General features: G+C 41.8%; 2 protein-coding genes across 5 annotated transcripts in view; both read left to right on the plus strand.

Annotated features, from left to right (window-relative positions):
• The window catches only part of anks1aa (ankyrin repeat and sterile alpha motif domain containing 1Aa), a 31,641-nt gene extending 18,118 nt beyond the window's left edge, over nt 1–13,523 (plus strand). For 2 of the 4 annotated variants that reach the window (XM_085902661.1, XM_085904252.1), the window contains 13 exons: nt 892–1,364; nt 4,976–5,045; nt 6,897–7,009; nt 8,824–8,922; nt 9,042–9,188; nt 9,269–9,376; nt 9,475–9,600; nt 9,675–9,812; nt 9,898–9,969; nt 10,080–10,166; nt 10,527–10,664; nt 10,809–10,991; nt 11,457–12,155. In XM_085902661.1, the coding sequence (XP_085758787.1) occupies nt 892–1,364; nt 4,976–5,045; nt 6,897–7,009; nt 8,824–8,922; nt 9,042–9,188; nt 9,269–9,376; nt 9,475–9,600; nt 9,675–9,812; nt 9,898–9,969; nt 10,080–10,166; nt 10,527–10,664; nt 10,809–10,991; nt 11,457–11,573 (1,871 nt within the window). In that variant the 3' untranslated portion in view covers nt 11,574–12,155. Of the gene's footprint in view, nt 1–891; nt 1,365–4,104; nt 4,162–4,975; nt 5,046–6,896; nt 7,010–8,823; nt 8,923–9,041; nt 9,189–9,268; nt 9,377–9,474; nt 9,601–9,674; nt 9,813–9,897; nt 9,970–10,079; nt 10,167–10,526; nt 10,665–10,808; nt 10,992–11,456; nt 12,156–12,266 lie in introns of those variants that run through there. The other 2 variants (XM_085904895.1, XM_085903405.1) reach the window with 2 other exon arrangements.
• Nucleotides 13,524–13,999: 476 nt separating this feature from the next.
• On the plus strand, nt 14,000–18,820 carry LOC147061563 (specifically androgen-regulated gene protein). The gene is made up of 4 exons (XM_085927689.1): nt 14,000–14,127; nt 15,681–15,832; nt 16,419–16,581; nt 16,716–18,820. The coding sequence occupies exons 2-4, from the start codon at nt 15,728–15,730 to the stop codon at nt 18,182–18,184; spliced, it is 1,737 nt and encodes a 578-aa protein (XP_085783815.1). The 5' UTR covers nt 14,000–14,127; nt 15,681–15,727; the 3' UTR covers nt 18,185–18,820.
• The last annotated feature ends 6,629 nt before the right edge of the window (nt 18,821–25,449 follow it).

Here is a 25,449-nt window from a genome sequence, read left to right on the forward strand (position 1 = left end):
TTTTTTTTTTTTTTTTTTTTTTTTCTTTCTTCCTCCCCCTTGTGACCACTGCCCCAGTTTCCCTGTCACCAAACACGCTGACCCCATGACCCTGCCAGAGACAGTCCATTCCCCTCTCTCTGCATGTGTCACTGTGCTAATTACCTCAAGTCTGGCCACCGAGGATGGGGGGCGATTCAAATTACCATTCCTGAGCCTTCATCCGAGTCCAGAATTAGAATTCAGAAAACACAGAGAGCTACCAGTCAGACAGGCGGACAACAGCACACGACACAGCAGCGCCCAAGTTTGGAGAGAAAAACGTGTTTATACCTCTTTAAAGCAAAGCCAAGCTGTGTGGTGGATTTGTTGGAGGAAAAAGGGGCTTACTTATGTGGCTGTAATTCCTTTGGGGAGGGAGGAGGGAAATGTAATTGTTTTTAATTACACTTGCTATGCAGCAGTCTCATTGCGCAGTTGTTTTTGTTGGAGAAGGCTCCCTCTTTAAAGTGGAACTCCCCTCGGTGAGTCTTCATTCATTTCCCTTCTGCGTTTTATACGTATGTCGTTTGGAGGAGTGTTTGTCGTGACCCTGTAAGGGAAAACAACAGACAAACCAAATGGCTCATATTCAGGCAGCTTGTCATCAGCTTGCCGCGAAGCGGGTGTGGAATCTTGAAATTTCTCTCGCAAACATATGCCGGCTGTCTTCTTCTCCTCCAACAACCCGCCCCCACCTCTCTCCATCACCCCTGCTAGGAAACAATTACAAAACTGTTTCAGCGCCCGCGTGGGCGGTTTCTTATGAGCCCTGCCCCGAGGATCTGACGCTCAGTCTTCCATCCACTTGCAGCCCTCCCAAAAAAAAGCTCTCCCCTCCTTGCTGACCTTGTGATGTTTTTCTCTGTCTAGATAACTCCCAGCTCAGCCCGGATCAGGGTGCAGGTATCCCGGAGCAGTTCACTGGCCTTCTGCACGGATCTTCTCCAGTGTTTGATTGCAGCGAGCAGCCGTTCAGAATTCCAGGTGTCCCGTCACCTGGTCAGAGCCAGCCGCAGACGAGAGCCAAAACCAAAGAGCGAGCTGTTTCAACTGCACCGAGCCGGCCCAGTATGGCTGCCATCCTGACCGACTGTGATCCAAAAGCCATTTATGCAACTGTGAACAAGGAGCCCAGGGACTCGGGCGCAGTATCTGGTAGGATGCGTCCTCCTGGGGACCTGAAGCTGGCCCGCAGCCTCTCCAAGTCCGACTCGGATTTGCTCGTGTCGCCCCCGAGTGAGGAAGACGGAGGACTGGGAAACCGAAGTGAATCGGTTTCGAATTGTAGCAGTGGGAAGAAAAGGCTCGAGAAATCGCCGTCGTTCACCTCAGAATGGGATGAGGTAAGTTTAATATTGTTTCGATCTCATTGTACTGACATAAAAAAAAAATAGTCATCCAAAAATATCACTGCAATCAAACTACCTTGAATGAATTTTCAAAACGCTGGCTGAATGCAGTGCTACCAAATTTGACCAAGTAGAGAATGCAAAATATTAACGTGACTACATTTTAAACAGTGGCTGTCATTTCACTGCCGTGTTATAAAAGTGTCACAATGTAGAAGCTTGAACACACTTGTTACTTAAGCCCCGCCCCCCCATCCCCCTGCACAAAGCTACTGCTGTTTAGTCAACTTGACGCAGACAAAAGTCTTAGCCACAAAGCTTTAAACCATAGGGTTGTTTTGTAATATAATGTATCCTTAGTTTAAAGCCAACTTTGATTTTATATTTCTTTACAGCTTCATTTTGCTAGGCTATTGTGTGCTATATATTCAAAGTAAACACACCGTCAATCTCCTTCAGCATGTTGATGTTCAATCTGGAGATTAGCCAGAACAAGGATACGGGGATAAACACGGAGAGAAGCTGAGGAAATAAGACGACAGGCGGCGATTTGTAAATTAAGATTCAGAAAGAAGAGACGGTAGACATCTTCCTTCAGCTTTGCTCATCCCTTTTTTTTATTTATTTTTTTGCAAAAGCTGCACAGAGGACCAGTCAAGCACTGCAGTTTTTTCAAGTTATTCCTCACCATTTTAAAAATCTTGTTGTGGTACTTCTTCACACGTTCAATCCATTCGTGCACTTTTTTTTCAATCTTGTGCGGCAAGATTTGATTTCTACAAATTTCTTCGCCTGCCAATGAAGTGTTAGCTCAAGCTTGTTTGTTGAAATCCTATTTTGGACCTACTCTATTTGGAATAGAGTGCCCCCACGCATTGTCCAATTTCCAAAAATCTTTTTTTTTTTTTTTTTGCTTTGGTGGATTCTAAAGACAAGCGTATTTGACTTGCATGAGGTCTTGGCCTATCTCAGGCGCTCTGAATGCATGTGCATTGGTATGTAACGTGCATGCCAATGTGGCCTCGGATTGGTCCGTGGGTTCAGATTGAAGACGACAATCTGGGGGACACGATGTGAAATGCACAGATGGGAGGAGAGGCAGGGAGACTGAGGGACAGGGACACTTTCCCCCCCACCAACGTCACTTTTGAATGTCATCCGTTAAGACCCTGCTATGAAGCCTGCTTTTGTGAGTATTGATTCCCTGTTGGAGGCTTGTTTTCCGAAGTAAATAACTCCAGTATTTTACTTTTTTTGTTTGAAATTATTTCAATTGTAGCTTCATGTTACAACAAGGCAAGTAGTAGATTGTTGCTATAACACAAGATTCTTACTCCAGAATAATTATTTAGTGTCCAAATGGTTTAAAAACCTTTTTGTTACAATTTATACAAACTAAAGTTTGATTTCCAAAATGTATGATGCCTGAAAGGCACTTACTGTGACATACTCCTCCCGGACAAAAAAAACCCAAATAATACTTTGGAGCATTTTATAAAATGATTTTGAGTTACATTTTTATTCCTATTTACAAATTTGCCGTCAGTGGGTTTCTAGCACGTCAAGTATTTTTTGCCCCCTAGTAAACACCAGATAAGCAAAATTCCAGCTGTGGTAAGATTTGCCAGCTTATTAGTCATAGTCACAAATGAGACGGCTCCCAATACATCAGTACTACCAATATCTGCAAACAGAAAGCTAGCATAGCAGGAATTAAGACGATTAGTGCGAGCTTATACTCACCAAGGGCATACTATTCTAAGTTCTATTTCGTGTTAGCATCTTAGTGTTGTATTTTCATACATACACATTTATTTCATACTTTTGAAGTAAACGTGGATCCTATAGCTCAAAAACCTGACGTGACCAAGAAAAACTGAGATCACTTTTGGATTCCGCTCCCAAAAGTTAGTTTAATAAAGCTGTCAGACCTAATTCAACAAATATTGTGTTCCCCAGAAATGAATGCTTTTCACTTTTTAACCAAACAGGATTTGATGGTGAAGGGATTTTCAATCTGCAGAAGGAACCTTGTTTGTAAAATAGTGAGCATGACATTGGACTATCATTGGACTCGTTGACGGGATTGCTGACGGTGCTTTGCTCCTGTGTGCCATTGAGGTGCTGACACCCGCTTGCTACTGTGATGCACTCGTTCTCCTTGACGTCATTTGCTAGTCCTTAATTTCCATCCAAGCCCAGTGTGTGCGCGCCAGTTTCCCAATTTAAAGCTTTTTGGTTTGTGCGCTCTATCCGTGCTACCACCTTGTTTCACCTTGAAAAGCATCCAACTCTCCTTGTGCCTAAATCTCCGCCTCATCTCGTTTGAGTCTATTAATGAACAATAACGTAGTAGCCAAGTTATGCTGTGCAGTCATCCTAACAGCAATCCTGCTGTGAGACGCTTGATGAATGAGTTTCCTTCGCTTTTAATCCCATGCTCGCCGTCTCCTGCCCCGGCTGGCTTTTCAGCTGTTGACCTTAACCTCGCCGGTGACTTTTACCCCCCCCCCATCTATTGTATGTCCTTGTTCATAGGCAGATTTTCCCACAATTCACCCAACTCCCATTTTAAAATTTCATTCCCAGGAAGGTTGAGTTCGATTTTGCACAGTTTTCTGTATGTACAGTTTTATTTCGGGAATTTGCAGAAAGGATCGTTCTTAAGCCTCGGCACACTTGAGTGTAGGAATCGCATGGGAAAAATGAAAACCCAGTCTGGATTCTCTCTCAGCAGACACTGATGTCCTCTCCCAGTACAAAAGCGCCAGGATCTAATTCCTATGACAGCGTAAGATGTTGATGCTTTTTAATATTTTTCTGGTTCTCTTGGGATTCGGTTCTCTTTCCTTCAGAGGCCTTGTTTGTGGAAGTTAAATTGGTTTCTTTTAGAGGTTCACAGATATGTTTGGAATTATTGATATTATCCGCCAAGACTGGTTTGCATTGCATCTTTGCTCTTCTGTTTTATAGAAATGACTTCTTCTTTTTTTTGTGACAAAGCTTGAGAACACTGCTTGATCATTCAAACTAAATCCGTGACATCAAGTATGACTCAAAATGGAATTTATTCAATTCACACTTTAAAGGTGTGGTACAAGATTGAAAAGATTCCATTGTGTACCTAAGAAAAGTTTTTACTGTTTTTTTTTTGCAATATGTTTTGTTATAAAAGAACAAATAAATTTAGACAGTATGCTTTATTTTTTACAGAGGAGCAAAGAAGATGAAACAGGGATGAAATATTTGTGTATTCATTAAATATTAAACAAGTGTTGCTTACTGAAGCTCGTATGCTTGACGACTGGAAGAGTTCTCATGCATTGCGCTGCGATGCATGGACATACTGCAAGGGCTTGTGCTGGTCGACGTTTCTTTTTTCAAGCCACACGTTTGGTTGTTTTTTTTAGAATGAGTCCCAACAATGTAACTCAAAACTACACAATGCAAGACATGAATGTATTCTTCTTTGCCAAAAATACAAAGATTCTTATATTTGTTTATTTGAGGCATGCAGGCTTTTTTTCATTTCTGGTGGTTGGTGGAGGAGAAACGCCAATTGATCCTCCAGATGCATAATGACCCTCTTGTGCTTGTGTCCTTAGATCGAGAAGATCATGACGCTGATCGGTGCTGGCATCGACTTTTCCCGAGATCAGCAATACGCGACGCCAGGTACAGTATGGCCATTATTATTATGAATATTCATTACCTGTGAAGTTGCATGTACTTTCACTGATTAGATGGTGTGAAGTTTGCTGACTCCATCTAGTGGTTGAATGGATGGAGCCAAGTCACATTTTTACAAGCAACGCAAAAGGGAGGGGCAATGCCTTGTATCTTGAGAAACATTAAGGTACCAGTAACGTTGACAAACCAGATGCTAATTTGCTTAGCAGGAGCTGAAAGGGACAATAGAGAAAAAATACATTTGAGTATCGCCCTCTTTGTTTCAGCCTTAGTTAAATTGCATTTTTCGGGACCTCAGTGTTACCTCGTGAGAATAATAGGCATCTTACACAATGAACAGAAAGAGGTGCATTAGGTTTATTTTTTTAGTTTCTTTTAGAAAGCAGCAAATCACATTTGTGTGTCTTTGACTGAGTTTTATTCCGCTCGAGTCTGCCAATGCATCTCCACATTTCAAATCCCTTTCTCCTTTCAACTTTTGACTATTTCAAATGAACCTCTGGTTTACAGATTTGCCCTCTCAACCAAACAATAAAATACCTGACTCTCCCTTCAGCATATTGTGTCATTCTATATTCCTTGTTTGTTATGCCACGTACAGGAGGGACCTGTTTAATTATTAAGCATTACTCATGTCAGGGGATGAGCTCATCTTCCTTTGTAGGCTTGAGGAAAGATGAGAGCACTGCAGTCAATCAGTCGGCGCCTGCACATCACTGGCACTCTCTCTCTCTATCTCTCTGTCTCTCTGTCTCTCTCTCTGTCTCTCTCTCTCTCCCCCTCCCTCCTTTATGTTGCGCTCTTAACTCTGCTGTGTGCATCAAAGCTTAAGCTTTCATCCGAGCACTCGCATCTTGGCCACAATCAAAGCAGAAGAGGTTCTGTGCTAGGTTGGCATTTTTTTCAATTTTGTCTGGTCAATTCTGGTGTTTGATTGGCCTGTTGCTTACTCAACTGATTTCTGTCAGGATAAAAACAAAAAAAAAAAGGGTGTCGGGGAGAAGAAAATGACCAGAACAAAAAAGTTCAAGTTAATAAGGATGAAGGTTGCCTCCCATTGACACAAAATTGACCCACCGCCTTCAGGCTGACATTGGAAGAGCAACACTCAAGAGTTTGCAAGAGAGAGGGAGAGGAGAGAGAGAGTTGATAAGGAGGGGAGGGAGACATCACCAGAAAGAAATACAGACACTACCTCAACCATTAGCTCTGGGAAAAGGCAGAAAGGAGTCTTGTCGAAATGAGCTGACTTAGCACAGCCCCTCCTGTGAGAGTGCATTTTTGTTTCTCCCTTTTACTGCTGTCCAAGTGACTGACTGGACCTTCGACTGGAGAATTCCAGTTTGTTTTGGAGCTTTTTTCTATTGATGGATTTATTTGATGGTATCATCACCAGTGGGGGTTGGTTTTGAACAAATTGAAGATGTACATTTAAAAAATTTTAATCTAATAATTGGCATTGTTGGCGGCTTGCTGTCGCCCACTTTTGAACCTTACCAACTGATGAATCGAAACTTTTTGTGCTCTCATCTTCCTGAATCATAACGACGACTAATTCAATGGTAGTCAACCAGCTCTCATCGATTCCACAATCGTCTCTGCCACTTAGAACGGGGACGTTTAAGTCCGTCTTTGGAAACTGTGGCTCAGTCCCCGCCGCCCCGCGGGAGCTGGCCGCCTGCCCGCAGAGGACACTGTCTCCTACGCCGTCCTGTTGCCGGTGTGCTCGGCACTGCTGGTCGAAGATGATGTGGTTATGTCACATGTCATCCTCAGCGTGCCGCTGTTACCGGCTAAATGGTTTCTCACTGCTGAAGCGTGTTCCGCTGTCGCCAGGTGCCTCTGTCCGACTGCTGCAGCAGCCCGTGGGAGATTGGCTGGAACTGCTGGGGTTGCCTCAGTATGAAAGCAAGCTACTCCTCAACGGTTTTGATGACCTTCATTACATGGTGAGTGCCTGCAGTTCTTTTCTAATTTGGTGACTTTAGTGTTCTGTTCTCTTATTATGTTGGATTGCATTTTCTGAGAGCAGAATTCTGTTCCAAAATAGAGGATGGGAAGGTTACATACGTTTTGCAGCATTCATTTCTTTTTAATCCGCTTTCCTTTTTTAACATAGTCGACTTTTTCTTCCTTTGATGTTACCAACTGCCTTATGTAACTGAAGTGATTCTTCAAAGTTACTCGCCTGGCACTAATCTGTCCACGAAAACACACATTTTGAAAACTCTTGATGGATTTTTGATTATTTTGAATGAAAGCTGAAATTATGAATAGATGTTTAATTTGTCTAATTGTGGTTTTAATGATTTGAGTGAACATATTTTTGTTTTCCTGGCCTGCACGCAGTGTGTGCGTGTCTTTTAATGGCTTTTCCCTGCCTCCGTTTCAATAAAGTTGAATAAGCTGATGGAACTCGGGTTAAAACTGTTGTCAAGTCAATTCAACCGCTACACCCATGTATCAGTTAGCGGTAATCTGCAGTTGGACAGTAATGCAATGATCCATGTTCAGTGTATGTGCTATTATCTATCCAGCTCCCCAAGTCATTTCCAGCAATCAGCAGTTTCCCTTACTGCGATAATGGACTTTATATTGTCAAGCAACTATTTCTTCTGAGAGCACAAGAGATGCATTTTGATTTGATTTGAAATTTCATTTTGAAAGTTAAAAGGGGACAAAAAGGGCGTGAAACAACATGTGGGCAACCTGAAGCTTTTACTGAAAAGCAGCAACTATTAATTCCCAATATAATCAATCACAACAGTTTGTGATAATCATCACTTCATTCAATCTACAATTTTGGCGGTTTGATCTTGTCACCAAAAAGGAATCTTAAATTGTTTTAGTCGACCCCACTCAGTCGTCATCGCCGATTGACACGCTTGCATTTTCCGTCTCATTGATTGACTGTGTCGTTCCTTTTTTGTGCTATCCATCAATAGGACGCACGGTCTCAAAGGTTGTATTGCGTGCTCAACCAGAAATGGCTCATCATTCACACTGTCAGCCGCTCCCTGCACTTAAATATGTCTTTGGATGTTCTATTGATGCGGGCCCCCCATTTGCAGCAGGTGGCTCCCTGAAAGAGGTTTGCACGTCTTACCTAGGAAGAAATCGACATTTGTTTCTGCAAAGGTAGCATCTAGTTGTGATCAATACGAACCCTGAGGTGCCGACTCTTATTTTGCTTGGCTGAAAGTAGTGGTCAATCCATAGCAGTGTTTAGACGACTATATTTAGCGCTCTGGCAGGATGCTCTAACTGACTGATTTGAAGTGCAACTTTGACAAAAACAAATGTTGTCAGCGCTGAGTGTTGTCTGTAGCACAAAGCTTGATGGAAAAGAAAGCAAAGTGTACTTTATTTACCTGCAGACATCCTGATGTTTACCCCGACAGAGAAGAGCCATTTGCATGATTAAATTTGTAAATGCACCCCGGGCATCGTCTGATGATACAACATATGCAAATATTTCATTTCACTTTGCTTTTGGACTCGGTATGGTTCCGTCCATTAGATCTTGATCCCTCTGGCTTTCAGTTCATTTTGTGGTGTTTATAATAAGATGAAATACAAAACGTAATACGGTCACTGGCGGAGCTAGAGAGATGGTGGCGCAGGGGCACTAAACCCCCCCCCGGAGACCTCCCCCAGTACCGGGTCAGTTAAATGAAAATAATTGGATCTTTTTTGATTTTCAGGGAAATTGGTTTTCCACATTTCCCCACATCCACTTTCTTTTCTTTCTGTGACATTACAGGGGAGCAATGTAATGGAGGAACAGGACTTGCGAGAGATCGGTATCACAGACCCAGGCCACAGAAAGAAGATCCTGCATGCAGCACGTTCCCTACCCAAGGTATAAAGCACAGACACTACGTCATCCTGAACTTTACTCCAAAGAACCACATTCAGTTGCTTGCTGGTCGTTGCTATATTTCTTCTTGTGGCTATGATGTAATGACTTGCTTCTTGCAGGTGAAAGCACTAGGTTGTGATGGCAGCAGTTCCCTCTCTTCCTGGTTGGAGAATCTGGGCCTGAATGAGTACCTCCATAACTCCCTGGCCAGTGGTTACCGCTCTCTGGACTGTGTCAAGAACCTTTGGGAACTGGAGATTGTCAACGTGAGTAGGCATGATAAACCTTGACTGTGATGAATGTCTTTGTGGGAATTGGAATTTCTGATTCTGCTTGTTTTCCTCAGGTCCTGAAGATCACTCTGCTTGGTCACAGGAAGCGCATTATTGCATCATTAGCAGAGAGGCCTTATGAAGAACCTCCCATTAAGCCACCTCGGTTGTCTCAGATCAGGGTGATTGCAACCTTTTGTGGAAGAGACGAGTTTAATCTGGTTTGATTGAAATGCTCTGAGACCTCCCAGAATTACAATCTTCATTGTCACTTGCTCAGATGGACTCCTCCACATCTCAGTCCAGGGATCCACTGCTTCCAGCCGGGGAACCGGTGAGGAAGAAAGCGCCAGATAACGACTATGACGTCGCCCAACGACAACGCTATGAACGCCACCGATCCCATGTGCGTTCATCAGCCTCTTTCCTTTGCTACGCTTAAGACCCACCTGCCAGATGACTCATTTTTTTTCTCTTCAGGAACGCCAAGAGGAGCGGCACCGGGAATCCCGTCTGATTCTTCGGCCGCCAAGCCTGGCGGCGCCGTACGCTCCGGTCCAGAGCTGGCATCACCAGCCTGAGAAGCTCATCTTTGAATCTTGCGCATATGAAGCCAGTGTGAGTTATTAGCTCTCTGCTTGCAAAGATGCTCGTGTTGAATACTTGGCCAATGCGTCAAACCACAATCTGGGTTTTGTTACAGTACCTGGGTTCCATGCTTATTAAAGAGCTACGGGGCACGGAGTCCACTCAGGACGCCTGTGCCAAAATGCGGGTCAGTACCAATTTCATAAGTGTACCAAGAGCTGCGGTCTACATTTTAGCACAACACTATGACGTGCCTCCATGTCCTTACGACTTATTTTTTTTTGCTCTTTCTTCCAGAGGTCAACAGAACAAATGAGAAAAGTCCCCATCATTGTCCTCTCGATCACATACAAAGGTGTCAAGTTCATCGATGCAGCCAGCAAGGTCAGTTAGTCGTGCTACTTCATCTGAAAAGTAACTTTGAAGCTGGGCTCAATGTTGTGGTTTTGGTGAGTCATTGTTGGTGGTCTTCTACTGACACCTACCGGTGAGAGGTGGTGGTGTTAACCAAACTGCCTAGAAACTTGGGAATATGTTCCAGCTGTAGTTTAACTTCCTGGCCTAAATATATGAATAAAAATATAAGATATAAAAACATTCATGCCGCTATGAATGTATTTTTTTGTTCCAGTTGCAGCTGCCGTGCAAAAATGCTTCAAATTGTTATAATAGCTCCAGAATATATTCATCCAATCAAAAGCTCAGAAAACATTTGATTTGACTTCTTTTCCCGTCTTCCTGCAGAATATCATTGCAGAGCACGAGATCCGCAACATTTCATGTGCGGCGCAGGACCCGGAAGACTTGTGCACATTTGCCTACATCACCAAGGACTTGCAGACCAACCACCACTACTGTCATGTATTCAGCACTGTCGATGTGGTAAAGACGCATAAGTTTCTAATCAATTCATGCTAAACAACCTTTGCGATAGGAAAGTAGTAAACACAGCTTCGGCAAAAAAAAAAAAAGGAAATTTTTCCCACCAGTAAGCTTGTCACCTTTTTTTTGATGACGCTCTTTTAGAACCTTACCTATGAGATCATACTGACACTGGGTCAAGCTTTTGAGGTGGCCTATCAGCTGGCTCTGCAGGCCCAGCGGACCAAACAGCACCAGCACCTACCTTTGGGCTCTGCTCCAGAACTCATTGAGACTAAGTCAGGCCGACCTGTGGCCAAACCGCGAGGAAGTGTTCGAAAGTCAGGGGTGAGTAGATTCATTTAGTACAGAAACATAAATGGAATGAGAAACTGGAAGCTAACCTAATCATTCTAATTTGACCATGTTGATGTTTTCCTGCTGTTAGCACGACGCCATTAGTGAGCAAGTTAATATGGATGAGACAAACAACACTTCAGGGATGCATATTTTACAGACTGGCGTCTTAATTAATGAGCGAAAGAGAATCATGCGCTGTGTCGCATGCTGCTCAAATCTTGGTCACAACGTTCGCATTACTATTTCTGCCTCTCCTCTCCTGTTGCGACGTCTTCAACTTCCTTATGGAAACGTCCTTCCTCCATTTTAAGCGACAGTTTCGAGTCTGCTAACCTTGATTTAACCTTAGTGGCAGCTCTTTTCATTTGCCTTGCTGGGATAAATACATTTGCTGAATCTGAATCGTAGCATTATGCAAAAACAGTCTTACTGTAATCTGATTTGTGTTTCTAGGGCGACCTTTTGGAACAGGATGGAAATTCCCAGTCGCAGGGCGGCGCCACGTGGCTGGTGGACTCCAAGGAACCTAAGCGTACAATCAGCACTAAGTATGAGACCACCATATTCTGAGTGGACCCCCACGCTCCCTCCTTTCTGACATCTGAACTTGCTTTTTCTCCTTCGCCTCGCCCTCAGTGTGCCTTTCACTGCAACCCCTCCCTCCCACCTTGAACAATGATGTAATCCTCTTCCAGGTGGTATTATTGCCAGCCTGTCAATCACTTTTCACTGCTTGTTGCCTCTGTCTTCTACTTTGTATGCTCCCTGAACTCGTGCATCTCTCTATTTTTCCTTTTTTCTCCCCGGTCAACAATCTCAGTATTGCCTCTTGGTGAAAAATACCTTTTTTTTTCTCGGTGCTTTTCCTGCTCTGCCAGGCGATGGCCACTCTGAAGCCTTTTACTTTTGCCACCCACTGCTTTCCCACAGTTGAGAGGTTACACATATCCGACACATGGAAGCCATGGTCCTGTAATTTGTTTTTGTTTTTTTCAATGTATCACTTGAAGCGACTTTGAGTAAAGGTTAGAAGTGTTCTTTCTGCCGTAATTGTTAGGAGTTAGTTAAGGTCCAAAGCAAAGAAACATCCCGTAACACTGTGATACGGTCATGTAGCTCAGGAGGTTAGCATCGAAGCACTTTCACGAACTCTCCAAGTCAATTTGGCCTTATTTGAAATGGGGGGGGGGGGCTGAATGACTGTGATAATGTCTTGTAGTTTGACATTATTTTAACTGTGTGCATGTGTCATCCTCCCTGTAGCTAAACATTCCTCCCAGCCAGTGTAAAAGGACAACCCTGTTGCATGATGGGTAGGATGTTTTGTGGGGGGACAAAAGGAGCATTCCCAACCATGGCCACTCTGGAGATGGTCCGACCTCACAGCCGTCATCGCTTCAATTACTCTTCCTGCCCATCAGCGATGTTGCATAGCATACCCGAGCTCCACGCAAGTATGTCTTCTTATAGTGAGGACAATTTTTGTTAATTGTGTCTTTTCTTAAGATGCAAAAGATGCATTATTTAATTTGTCCTTATCATCTCAGCCTCAACATATATAACTGTGATCAGCAATCTTGTACGGAGTGCTTTCTTAGTGTAACCAAACTGAAATGACCAGACATAACACTACAAAGACTGTTTTTGAGGTATGTAACAGGGTGCAGTTTTGGCGTTTGAACTTGTTGCCATGTAGTTTTATTTTTATTTTTTTTAAGGACATTGGAATTAATGCAGCAACTTAATTTGTCCCCCTGCTAGTTTGCCCAAATAATCGAGTGAGATCATTCACCAAAACCGCCATGCAGGACGGTACTTCTTTGATTTGATTTGATTGCTACAGTGCAAAAATAATATAGGGAAAAGATGTTTCTCACTGTTGACGGTACTTCCATTAGCTAGGGTGTGATTTTTACGTCCAAGTATTCAGCCACGGTTGAGTCTAATTATTTTTGCGAAATGTGTCAAAATCTTCCTTTTCAAAGTGGCTGTACTTCATTTATGTCGAGCACTGTACAGCCTTTTGGTTTTGCTACATTTGGTACGTTGTCACACCGGTGGGGTTAAATTTATGGTACACTGTCTTTAACACTCTGGTGACGGCACCTTCGGCCATCAACGTGGTCCTGTTTTGCCTTTGCACATCACTGAGGATCGGAAAAAAATATTTTGGGACAAATCTGATGCAAGTGATATTGTACATGAAACTAGTGGTCTTTATTTTGATACTTGAATGATTTTTGTTTTTATAGATCTCTATACAGTATGTAATATGTATGTATGTATGTATGTATGTACAATATGTATGTATGTAATTTTTGACTTACGTCAAAAGAGATTAAAAGGACTATGTCTTATAAAGTTACACATATTGTAAGCACCCCGTGATTATGGTTGAGTGAACACGAGGGACCTCACTAGAAAAAAAATATTGTAAATAATCTTGGGCTTCCTGTGTTTTTTTTTTTTTATGATTATTTTCATGATTGTTCAATTAATAAATTGCGCAGTTTGAGAATTTGTCATTGTTGGTTTTTGATTCACAATAGTCATATTTTTAGGAACATGACATTGATTTGGCCTGGAATTTTGAGATGAGTCACTCCGAGCATGGTGTGTCTCGAGACAATAGCATCACTAGTAAAATTAGTGAAGTGCTTTCTATTAACTAGTATTTCTTTAGAGCATTTGCCCCTCAAACAAGTACCATTACTGAGCATGTGGCAGTAAATACTCCAACAATGAAACCAAACGCTACTCTTTTCTTTCATTCAACTAGCTGCCTTTAAACGTGGCGATAATAAAATCTGATAACAATAAATACTCAAATGATTTGTCATACATTCACATCAAAACATGAAAACACTTTGAGTGCTTTGCTTTGTTGGAGTTTATTTAGACGTGATTCAAATTTCAGCAGCGCCACATGTCTGACAGGTTGATTGCCTCCACGTGACCATGGCAGGAATCTGATTGGCTAAGCATAGGAGACTTTTGCCCAATGTGCCCCACCTTTTTTCTCAGCTTCAGTGGAGGCAGGTTGTGCAGTCTCAGAGATGGAATGACACACACACACACACACACAGCTCAACTCAACCTGCCGACATTAACGTCAAGCTTTTTGGTGAGTTCCGATTTTATTTGACTACACTGGCAACTTGCTTCCAATGTTAATTTCTTCCCGCCTTTATTTACGTGCTTCTCGTTCCAATTTGTGTCAAAAGCACATCAGTTTCAATGTTTCCTGTTGAACGACTAGAGAGATGTTTTATTTGTATTTCCATTCTGCACCACTTCCTCATTTTCAACCCAAATGTAAAACATTTATAAAGGCTTTTTAATGAAACATGCAACCTGTTTGATTACGAGGGATCGACGAATGAAAGAACTGTAAATATTTGCCATTGAAAACCAATGAGGGGACAATGTACTGAGTTTAATCATTAATCAGTGTTTGTGAGTTACACAACTGTGACATATTTTAAGACTAACATCTTGCTATCACATATTTTAAATATTTTTCCCAAGGCATTTTGCTGACTGATCCTCTCAAATGTTTATCGTTCTTCAAGTTCAACGCCCAGTTACTGCAAATGACAGCGTTCGCTTTAATGTCCTAGTTGTCATGAAAGCATTTGAGCAAGCCAAGTGACATTCCAACTCACTATTAGTTCCTAACTAAGCTGTGGGTGCACCCTGCTAGTTGACTTTTTGTGCGCAAAGGTGTTGGCTATGACTGAAACTTCTCATTTTGCTCTGCAGATTGTCAAATCAAAAGGAGTGAAACATTATTTTGTATTGTTAAAATGCTTACTTGTACCATTGCGTTAGGCCTGATTGCAGACATTTCTTTTCAAAGGGGGACACTCATACTTCTAATCATGTCTTTGTCACTTCTGTTCCTTTCTACAGCCATAAAACAATTTAAAGGCTATTCTGCTCAACCATCTTAATGTGCTGATGTGAGGTGTTACCATAAAACCCCCAATTACATTGAAGTTTAGACAAATACTGAATATTAGCAAATCCCTTTTAACTTTTCAATTGAATACACTTCAAAAAATCTGAAAATGTTCACCCTGGTAAATGCTATTATAACACATCGCCTTCCAAAATACAACCCAAAAAAACGGATGGGGAATCTTGAGGAATGCTCATAAAACACCTTTTTGGGACATTCCACTGGAGAGCATTTTCCAAAAGGCTCAGTTGTTTATAAGAAAGGATAGGGTGAGGTTCACCGTGTGAGTAAGTGGTTGGACATTTTCAAGAACAATGTTTGTCAATGTACGACTTCAAGGAATTTGTTGATTTCATCATTGATGGTAGATAATGTTGAAAAATTCTGAGAATCCTAAGCATCCAGACCAAAACTTTGCATTGAACCAGAAATGTCGCCGGGTTTTTTTGTGGCCAAGCTCATCTGAGCGGACACAAAGTGAGAAAGTGTGCAGTGGTCGGGCGAGTCCATATTTCAAATTATTGTTAGAAATCATAAATGTTGTGACCCCCGGGTCAAAAAGGGAAAGGACCTTCCAGAATATTATTAACACAAAGTTCAAAAGCTTAAAAGGACCATTACAGGCTGTAAAAAAGTACAAGAAATCCAAACCTGTCCCTTTAAAGATGTATGGCTCAATAAGAAACTCATGAAATGTTTTCTCCTCAACACTTTAGATCCTGCGGAAGCTTGATGAACCAATTCCAAAACTGTACCCTGTGCAATGCGGATGGGTGACACGAGGAATGATGGTGTTGCTTTAGCATGCTTGAGCAATAAGGACAGCAGTGGAAGCCATGACAGTGTGATCAGTATGAACTCTGGCTGTGTGAGTCAATTGTTTACTCACTGTTTTTGAGATTCCCTTCGCAAGTCTTTCACCATGTTTTATAATCACAAAATAATGATTCATAGTCTTCAGCGGGCCACTTATGATTGATTTCATGGCACAATGCTTCGAACCAGTTTAAATTTAGGAATTTGGTCCATATATCAGACGCACCGGACTCTAAGGCGCACTGTCGGCTTTTGAGAAAATTTTAGGTTTATAGGTGCACCTTATAGTCAGGAAAATACGGTATGTGTAATTGAGGCCCATTAAAATGCATTGGAATAAAAAACTAATTTAAACGCAAAAACTTAAAATAACTGAAACTAATAAACCTATACAGGACCACAAAAAAACGGGAGTTACCCCCCCAAAAATTCCTTTTTTTTTTCTTAATTTCTTAAGCACACTAGTTTTTTTTTATTTACCTTTGTCAATGAGAATGGTTTTTTTTTTTTTCATTAGTTTACATGAACTGTAAGCTTACCTCACATACATGTCTTCAGAGTGAGATTCGGCATGATGTGATAATGAGAGATGGAGAGAGAGAGACATTTGTCCAACTGTATGGTCAATTCGTCTGCAGAGTGACGATAGCATGGAGCACTTATCCCCTGAGGAGAGGGCGTGCCTCATGTATCTGGAGCAGACACTCGAAGCATTGGAGTTGCAAGAGGATAGTGGATTGTCAAATGACGAACCAGACTCTGGACAAACCCCAGACAAAATGGCTCTGAATGAAATCAATGGTATGTAAAAGAATGATCTCAGTACATTTAAAAAAAACAACCATGTTTTTATTTATTTATTATTCGTTTCTTTGTTTTTTCATCTGTTAATTTGTTGTCAACAAGGACATTGTTACTGTGCATTTGTCTTGTAGCTATTTCCAGACTAAATGGAGGCTCTGGAATGGATTGTCAATCTGAGACCTTCTCCACTCCGGGAGATGGCTGTCCAGTAGTGAGGAAGTCTGTGTTAATCAAGTTAACTGAAGAATACATACCTGAGCAGAATTATGTGAATCAAACCTATCAACCAAACTTCACCACTGCCTCTGAAGAGCGTCAAGCTTCTATGAATGTCACTGATTCAAACATCCGTAATTTGCATACCGATGAACTGTATTTACGAACCCTTGGAGACACTTCAAACACAATCACTTCCATTACTCCTGAGTTAGATGTAGGACTGATCCCACCGCCATCTGACTTCATGGATGACCCTAAATCTAATCGAAAGCTCAAACTAAACCCCTATCTAAAGCCCGATCCAGGGACCAATCCAAGGTCCTATCCAGAGCCTGAACCAAAGCATCATCCAGGGGCTGACATCACCAAAGCCTCCCCTCACTCCAAGAGCAACAGGCCAGTCCCTATTGACTTGAAATATTTATACCAGAGAGCCTTGGAAAAGAGACCTCCAGCTAGCCCCCCTGTTAACAAGAAACCTAAAGACAAGCTTTTGATCGACGTTCGTCACACTCCCACTGCTTTGGAGTCTCTTCAACCCGGACACTTTCATCATGAAGTCAAAGGGCCAGAGAGTCCACCATTTGTGGCTCCTAGGCCAAAAAGGATTTCAATCAACTCACCAAAGGAGAGAAAACTAGAAGAATCCAATTCACCCATTGGTAACGGCGATCGAGATCTGTTGGACCATGAGCGAATCCACCGCCAGGCCCTCCAGAAGCTCGGGCTGCTCAAAGGTTCTCTGACTGACTTACGCCCCGACCTGAATCATAAGCTTTCCCCACAAACCCGAAAGTCGTGGGCAGATTTTCCAACTCCAAGCACTCCGTCACTCCCATGTCCATCCAATCTAACACCATCGTATCGCGTCATAGGCAGCGAGTCCCCCGGCGCCATCTCTACTGCCTCAGATATTCTGCCCATGTCATCTGGGTCCAATGACCGTGCCAGACTTCTCCCGTCAGGTCGCAAACAATCTCCTACAGAGAGTTTAGTTTATACTCCAGGAAAAGCCCCCGCTCGCTCAACTTCAGACCTGGTCAAGCAGTTAACCAAGGTCTCAGGTGCCCAGTCAGGAGCCGTGGAGAACTCCGGCCTTCGCCCGAGACACCCTTTAAATCATCATGAAAGAATTAGTGTTGAACGGTGCCTCAATCATGCCGCCAGCCCTGTCCTTCGGAGACGTGAGTCCTCCCTCTCTGCCTTCCAGCATTCGAGAGCCTCTCACAAGGTTCCGCGGTCACAAGGCATCAGCGTGCTGATTTGCCCCCAGAATACAAATGGAGTGGAGCGCCATGCAGCTCTGAAGAAACTCGGATTAGGGACAAACCAGACCAGCCCCCCCGTCCCCAAGGCCTTACACAAAATCAATGACCTTTAAATTACTAATACAGACAATTACTATACTTGTATACATCATATTCAGAGCTACAGGAAGCATGTGTGCTGATACCTGCCCCAACACCAGAATAATATACTCACAATTTGGCACCTGTGGATTAACCTTGGTTTGTTCAAAAACAATTTTAATGTATATTTTTATTTATTTGTTTTTTGGGAGGGGTCAACCCTTATTGGCAGCATATCTCCACTTGGTCAAGAATTTTGAGAGTCAAAAAATGCATTTGAATGGGCATCAATTATTTGTGGATTTGCGGGCCAGCCCAGTCATTGCCCCATGAATAGCGGACTTTCACACTAATGTTTTTCCATTAGTAGTATTGATAGTCACATAAAGTGCTTTATAGTCTGCCTCATAAGCTTTGATGGGCATATACCTCCATTAGCATCTGCTACTTTGATTGCAAAACATGCACACCGTTGCACACACTCTCTCCTGAAACTGTCAGTTAAGCACTCAGGGGTTCCTATTTAACTGTTTTCTGACCACAGGAATTTTGGTAACATGCAAAGGTTTGTATTTTTAATATACCGTATTGAGGAAAGTTGGCAGTGTATAAATTAAGTGGACGAAAAGCAGGAAGGTGTGAATTAAAAAGAAACAAATGAAAACGTATTTTGTGCTGTGTACATTGCTTGGAAACTCCTTTTTGTAACACAATTGCACTTATTGGGATACAAATGTCGGATGTAGAGCTTGTGTTTTCGCAGGAGTTTTGGAATGTCACTTTAAGATTTGTGGATTAGCACTGATTTTTAGTTAGAAAAGATTTAATTTGATGAATTAATCAATTGTATGTGGACTTGGAATCATTCGTTTTGTGGGAGTATGTGATCTTTTTGTATCATGTCAAGTCATAAATCTGAGGCACCAGTCTCTGGCTTGTCTTCACCACTGGTATCTAATGCGTGGGTGCGAGGACTGGTGCAACCCGTTTCTCTGTACTTCACATTTGCGTGTCTGTCTGAATAACATGCCTAATGAGATAATAACTCAAGTGTTGAGGGAAGAATTTGGATGAAAGAGAGCCTCAGAACAGGTTGTGTTGACAGACAGACAGACAGACAGAGAGACAGACAGAGAGACAGACAGAGAGACAGACAGAGAGACAGACAGACAGACAGACAGACAGACAGACAGACAGACAGACAGACAGACAGATAGATAGATAGATAGATAGATAGATAGATAGATAGATAGATAGATAGATAGATAGATAGATAGATAGATAGATAGATAGATAGATAGATAGATAGATAGATAGATAGATAGATAGATAGATAGATAGATAGATAGATAGATAGATAGATAGATAGATAGATAGATAGATAGATAGATAGATAGATAGATAGATAGATAAAAATACGTGTTCCTGGCCGCTAGAGGGCGGCCCTGATTAAGAAATGAGGTCGTGCCACTGATGGACTGCCAAATTTGTTCAGCCATATCTGAACTACACTGTTTTCTACTTATTTATTATGCTAATTAACACAACTGTCGATCAAAAAAGCAATAAAAACATCCTCATTTTCAGTGCCGCATTCATTGGGAAAAAAAGTGCAAACAAAAAAACGATAGATTTCATTTGTTTAACATGACCTCGAACATCAGCATAAATGGCCTTGTCATGATAGGTGTATTGTAATATTTACAATGACCTTACATTTACATGCGCGTCGTGAAAGAACTTTGGATAATGTTAACAAATTAGCCCCCTCAACAGTGAAAGTAATTGTCAGGAACTTTACTGCTGAGCATTAAACTCCAAGCGAACAATGCAAAAATCAATATCTTGAAGTCAATATCCATTTATGTGGATTTCAACTCCAAACGTGTTTGATTATTTTTGCAGTTGTCTTTTATTTTGGACGACTGAGTAAACTTTTAACTACATTTGATATGGGCGGGCAAGTTGCTGAAAGCTTTTATTTGTCATGGTGTCATCAGGACCTAAAGATAAGATCTGGTGTCGAGTGTTTCACTGAAAACGGGGCAGTTCAACGTTTGGTATTTCATGACGCACGGACAAACTATCTGACATACATTAGCGTCTACTAAAAAGCCTCATCCTTTCCTTTACTTGCAAGGGCATCAAAAAGGATTAGTGCTGACAAAGTGGCACCACGCCATCGCTGAAGTTCAGTGCTGACTCAAAGCTGTTGTGTGGGAATTTTACGTAATCATAACAACAATAAATAGATGTCCATTACATCTGCAACTTTGCCAAATGGCTTCAGACAATAATCAGTGAGCTAACCCAAGGCCAAATACGTCTTTTGAAATGAGCTGTGCTGCTGTTAAAACTTAGTACGCCCGAATATTGTTTACTTTGCTTCTTGAAATTCATTATTTATTCACGGGAATCCCAAGACATTGTCGTTGATGGATTGTTTTTGGGAACTTGCTTAAGAGCACAGTTAGTATTCTTGGTGGCTGGAAAAAAAGATGAAATTGTTTTTGCTTGATTTTTGCCTTTTCACAAACTAAGAAAAATCCGCCGTTCCTTTTTATTGTCGAGAATAAAAGATAATGAGCCCATGATGACTTGTAGGAAATGCTTCATTTTTTTGCTCTCTGCTCCACAGACATAAAGTTTATTTACGATCGCCAAATGGCTTTGTGTGAGGGGCAAACACACAGTTGACTATTATGACAGCAGGGCCTTGGTATTCAAAATGATGAAGAGACATGAAACTTGGCATTTATCGTTGCAAAGAAAATTACATTGTTTCCACTCACGCGAGATGCAATTTAATATCCTGCAGCTTTCCAACAATAGCAGACAGCATGATTGGTTAGCCGCTTTGTTCCTCACTCACTTCTAAATATACTTCCATTTATTAATTCAACTTTTTATTTATCCCCATTTAATCATTGTTGATTCTCCAAACACTGCACTAAATGATGAATGCCCTGCATTTGAATGGCGGCGGCTGTTCCAGGGTGCACTCTGCCTCTCCCCCAAAGTCAGCTTTGAAAGCCTCCAGCTCACCCACAAGCCAACTAAAGTTAAGCTAGATAGAAAATAAATGGAAGGATGATTTGATAGGGTAGAACCAGATTTATTTGCCTTACATATTTGTCTCACTAAATGTAAATCAAAACTGAACTTTATTACTTTTATAAACTGAGCTATATTACCTTTGCTTGTATTGGATCTCGTCACATAATATTCTACCACTGGTCTTTTTTGGCTACTGTTGTCTTATCCCCTGCTAATCAGGGATCATATTTTTGTCGTTCAATATTCTAAACACCACAGAAAAATACACATGGAACGGAAGTCAATACTTCTCGGAAGGTATTTCTGTTTATTTGGAAGCACACAAGGAGTGTGTTTGGAAATACATTCCTTAAATAGTACAGGCGTGTCAGGAAAGAACAATTTCTAATCGAAACCGGGATAAAAGTGTCAGTCCTTTTCTTCTCCACTTTATTGCCTGTTTGCTGTACACGCACATCTGACAAAATATGACCTGAACCCCCTCAAGCGTTGGTGTGTTCACTCACACGATTGTTAAGCCTGTCTGTGTGCGTTGTCGACCTGCTGCAACAATGAGGAGACCTGCGAAACATGAAAGAGGATCTCACTTGAGAGTGGAGAACATCAGCGCCTGAGGGTCCATGACAAAACAGTAGTTTGAAGGTCTCAACTCGTTCTGTATGTCAGACAACTTCACACTAACTCGCTGTGGGAATATTACATCTGTCACATAAAAGCGGCAACAAAAGTAATGACTGGTGAACGAAGCTTTAAATTTGCTTCATGAACCAGTTTTTAAATCTCTAGATTGCACCATTTTTTTAAGGTTTAAGAAATGACAAGATAGTGTGCAATCTAGAAGAGTGAAAAATTGCAACAACTGGTTCATGAAGCAAATTTGAAGCTTCATTTCCCCATCACTGGTAATGACTCGTTGGGACATGTTAACCCCAGATGTGGTTGAACAGTGAGGATGTTTGTGTGATTGTTCCTTGTAGAATGCGTCAATTCTCCCAATGTAGATGCACGACCTCAAGAGAGCGATTCATACCAAACATCCCCCAAAAAATGGACTGAAACCGGAATTTTCCTCTTGATCTAATCTGCAACTGCAGGAACAGTTTGGTTGAGGTTATTGCTGCCAAAAGGAGGCTCAACCAGTTATTAAATCCAAAGACTTGCATACTTTTTTTCATCCTGCACTATGACGTTCACATGTTATGTTCAGTTAAAAAACAACAACATGGAAACAATCATTGTTTTCTATTGGATTAAGAAAACTGGCATTTGTCCAGCGCTTGGACACAATTCCAGGTCATTTCAAATGTTTTGCGCCTTTATATGGATAATAATGGTATGGTTTCATTGGTGTTAATGATGTGACTGCTGACAGATGTGGAATTGTGAGGTGTACAGTGCTTTTCGATCTGCTCCCATTCAGTCAAAAGCAACAAAAATGATGGCAAAACGCTTCAGTGCAGATGGACAATGACCCTGTGAAAGCAGCCTAAGATTTTTTTTTTCGAAGCCAAAAAATATTGAATATTCTTTAATGGGCATTGAGTTATGCGAGCCAGTCGAGCATGTGTTTCACATAGTGAAACCACAAACAAGAGCTAACAGAGGAGGGGACCCAAGAGTATGGCACAAATGAATACAGCATAAAATCCTTGACTTACGCAAGAGAACAAAAATGTATCCAATAATACAAAAGTAATTCAAAAACTAAGAAATCATGGTGAGATGAATTTGAGCTAGAATTCCAAGCTCAGGACAAACTGGCAGGAAACCACTGCAAAACTAAAGTATTGGACACGTATAAGAGGTGGAACACAACTGGACACAGTACAGAATAGGGATTCAAAACGTTAAGGGGGAAGTCAACCCCCAAATTTTCCTTGTAATAATATGTGCAGTGCACCCAAACTAGTCAAAACACAATCTTCTGATTCATGTTTTGTTTTTGAATATGATTAAACAAGCCAAATCTATCTGGTTTTGTCCATCTCATCACAGTTGCAAGGTCTCAGGTCACCAATCACAGTTCACCAGTTTTCTAAAGCTGTGCTGTGGCTGGGTGTGACTTGAGACCCTGAGATTGCTCAAAACAGGTGGATTTTGTTGCTTAAACATTGTAGAAACAGCTAGGTCTCAAGAAAAGTCTGAGAGCAACCCGAACCTAATTTTTGTGAGACAAAAGTAGCACGTTCGTGGAAAGTAGTGAATGGTGAACTATTTTAGAGACATTATCCCAAGTCGATGGGCTCGATAAATGGAAAACATATTCAACATTTGAATTGATGTCGGAATTGAAAATGAAAGTAGGTCAGAGAAGGATGAAAGCAAGACTCCCAGTAGAAGAAAGTTGGGAGAAAGTAGTCCCTTATTGAGCTTTTGCTGTTCTTGTTTAAATGACTCCTATTCCACCGGAGTCCTTTTCAGCAATGGTGCTGCAAAATGAGATTTAAGTGAGACAGGTTGTCTGTGTGTGACACTTCTTGCACTCTGTAGCGCCACGTTAAGTGCCAATGACTGAGGCTGCGGTCTGAAAGAATTCCTTGGGCAAGCCCACAGCCTTGACCCGTGATGCATGCAGCTCCCAAAAGCCACTCCGCTTCCCCTGTGGTGCTGGCATGGTGAGTACCGAGAGATCCTGCTGGGCCTGCGGCGGTGTTGGTATGCGGCGCCCGCCGGGAGGAATGGGGTGAAAGTGGACAAGGTTCTGAGCTCTCAGCCTTGGCAGTGAGAAGAAAGCAAGTGTGGACCTGTGATATGTGTCTCTGCCTATGACCAGCTGGGAGAGAACATCAGGCTCGCTGCGAGGCTCCTCGCTCAGTGGAGCGCCGTAGTGGAGTGCGAGGCACTTACACTTGCTTCCCAACATGCATACATCTTCTGTTTATCTTCTCCGAGCAGCTGTTGGAGTATTGTCTTTGTGCGATATGTCCGTCATAATGAAAACACAGCTTGGATCAACAATCAGCTCGCCACATGTTTTTGGCTTGTCTTAAGTAAAGTTAGAATTCAATTTGGTTGAAGTAACTGGGCTCATCAGTAGAGCGGGTTAGGGCAACATTTTATAACCCTAACCCTAACCCTAATCACCCAAATCCTTCATGTAAAGTCTGAACTTTTCAGAGAAAGATAAAACAATATAAATATGCACTAAAAGAAAATATGTGGCGAATTATGAATATTCAGTGGCCAACTGTAGTTTCAATAGTTTTAACTTGTAATATCACCAATCACCACTAGATGGCAGACCCGTCGTAGTAGCACCTACAACGGATTTTACACAGCCCTATACAAAAACCTGAGCAGGCCTTTTTTGCAGGTATGCAATAATATAGAATAATGAACAACGTACTTTTATAATAATAAAAAAAAAATTAGTGTGTTGACTATTGTGGAAAAATGTGTAAAATGAGTGGTTGCACTTAAAGTTGGCTTTTAAATATTAGTGTAAGTATTTTGCGCTTACGCTCATATTTTGTCCATATTTAAAATGGCATTTTTGTCAAACATCTGCTTAGGTCCAAGTAGCACTGATGTCGGGGTCGTCCTGTCATACTTCCCATATAGTTGCTGCTGTTTTGTTTTTTTCATTTTGTATTTTACATTTAACAAACTGAAAACCTGGGAAAGTGTGATAAAAATAAATTATTTCTTACCTACAAAACTGAATATCAATACTAACGATGCTCGAGGGTCTCTGGGCGGCTTCCTGCTGTCCAACTCCTCCGTAGCCGGTGTGTATTTCATGATGTGGCTCATAAATGAAACATCACCCGGTCCTGCCCTCATGCGTCTGCCCTGTCGACGTAAAAATAACTCCTTTTGGTGCACAGCGTGATGCCCGTCTGAGGCCCACGTGTATTTAATGAAGCGTTGCCATGAAAAGTGCACAGATCCCACCGCAAGACTCACTGCTCAGGCGGTGTGTCAGCCATATTGTGACTTTCTCAAACTCCCCCAGTGACTCTCTGAGCTCATTTGGTTGTACAAGGGCTTTCCGTGATCCAAAAATGTACACACAAGGACACGGGATTCGTATGCATCCACATCCCTGATGGGAGTTATTTTAATTACACTGAATGCTTCGGCTTTGCACCGCACATTTGCATGTTGATTGTGTTGTGTGGGTGCAAACTGGGATTTCTTCGAAGATTGTTCTGTTGTGCTGAATATCTCATTTAACGAGAGCCCTGCTTTGCGGCGAAACATGCACACCGAGCTCATTTGAATGTTTCTTGCGAGGGGT

Source organism: Syngnathus leptorhynchus, chromosome 1 (genome assembly GCF_054491065.1).
Source record: "Syngnathus leptorhynchus isolate UIUO chromosome 1, UIUO_Slep, whole genome shotgun sequence".
Taxonomy (NCBI): domain Eukaryota; kingdom Metazoa; phylum Chordata; class Actinopteri; order Syngnathiformes; family Syngnathidae; genus Syngnathus; species Syngnathus leptorhynchus.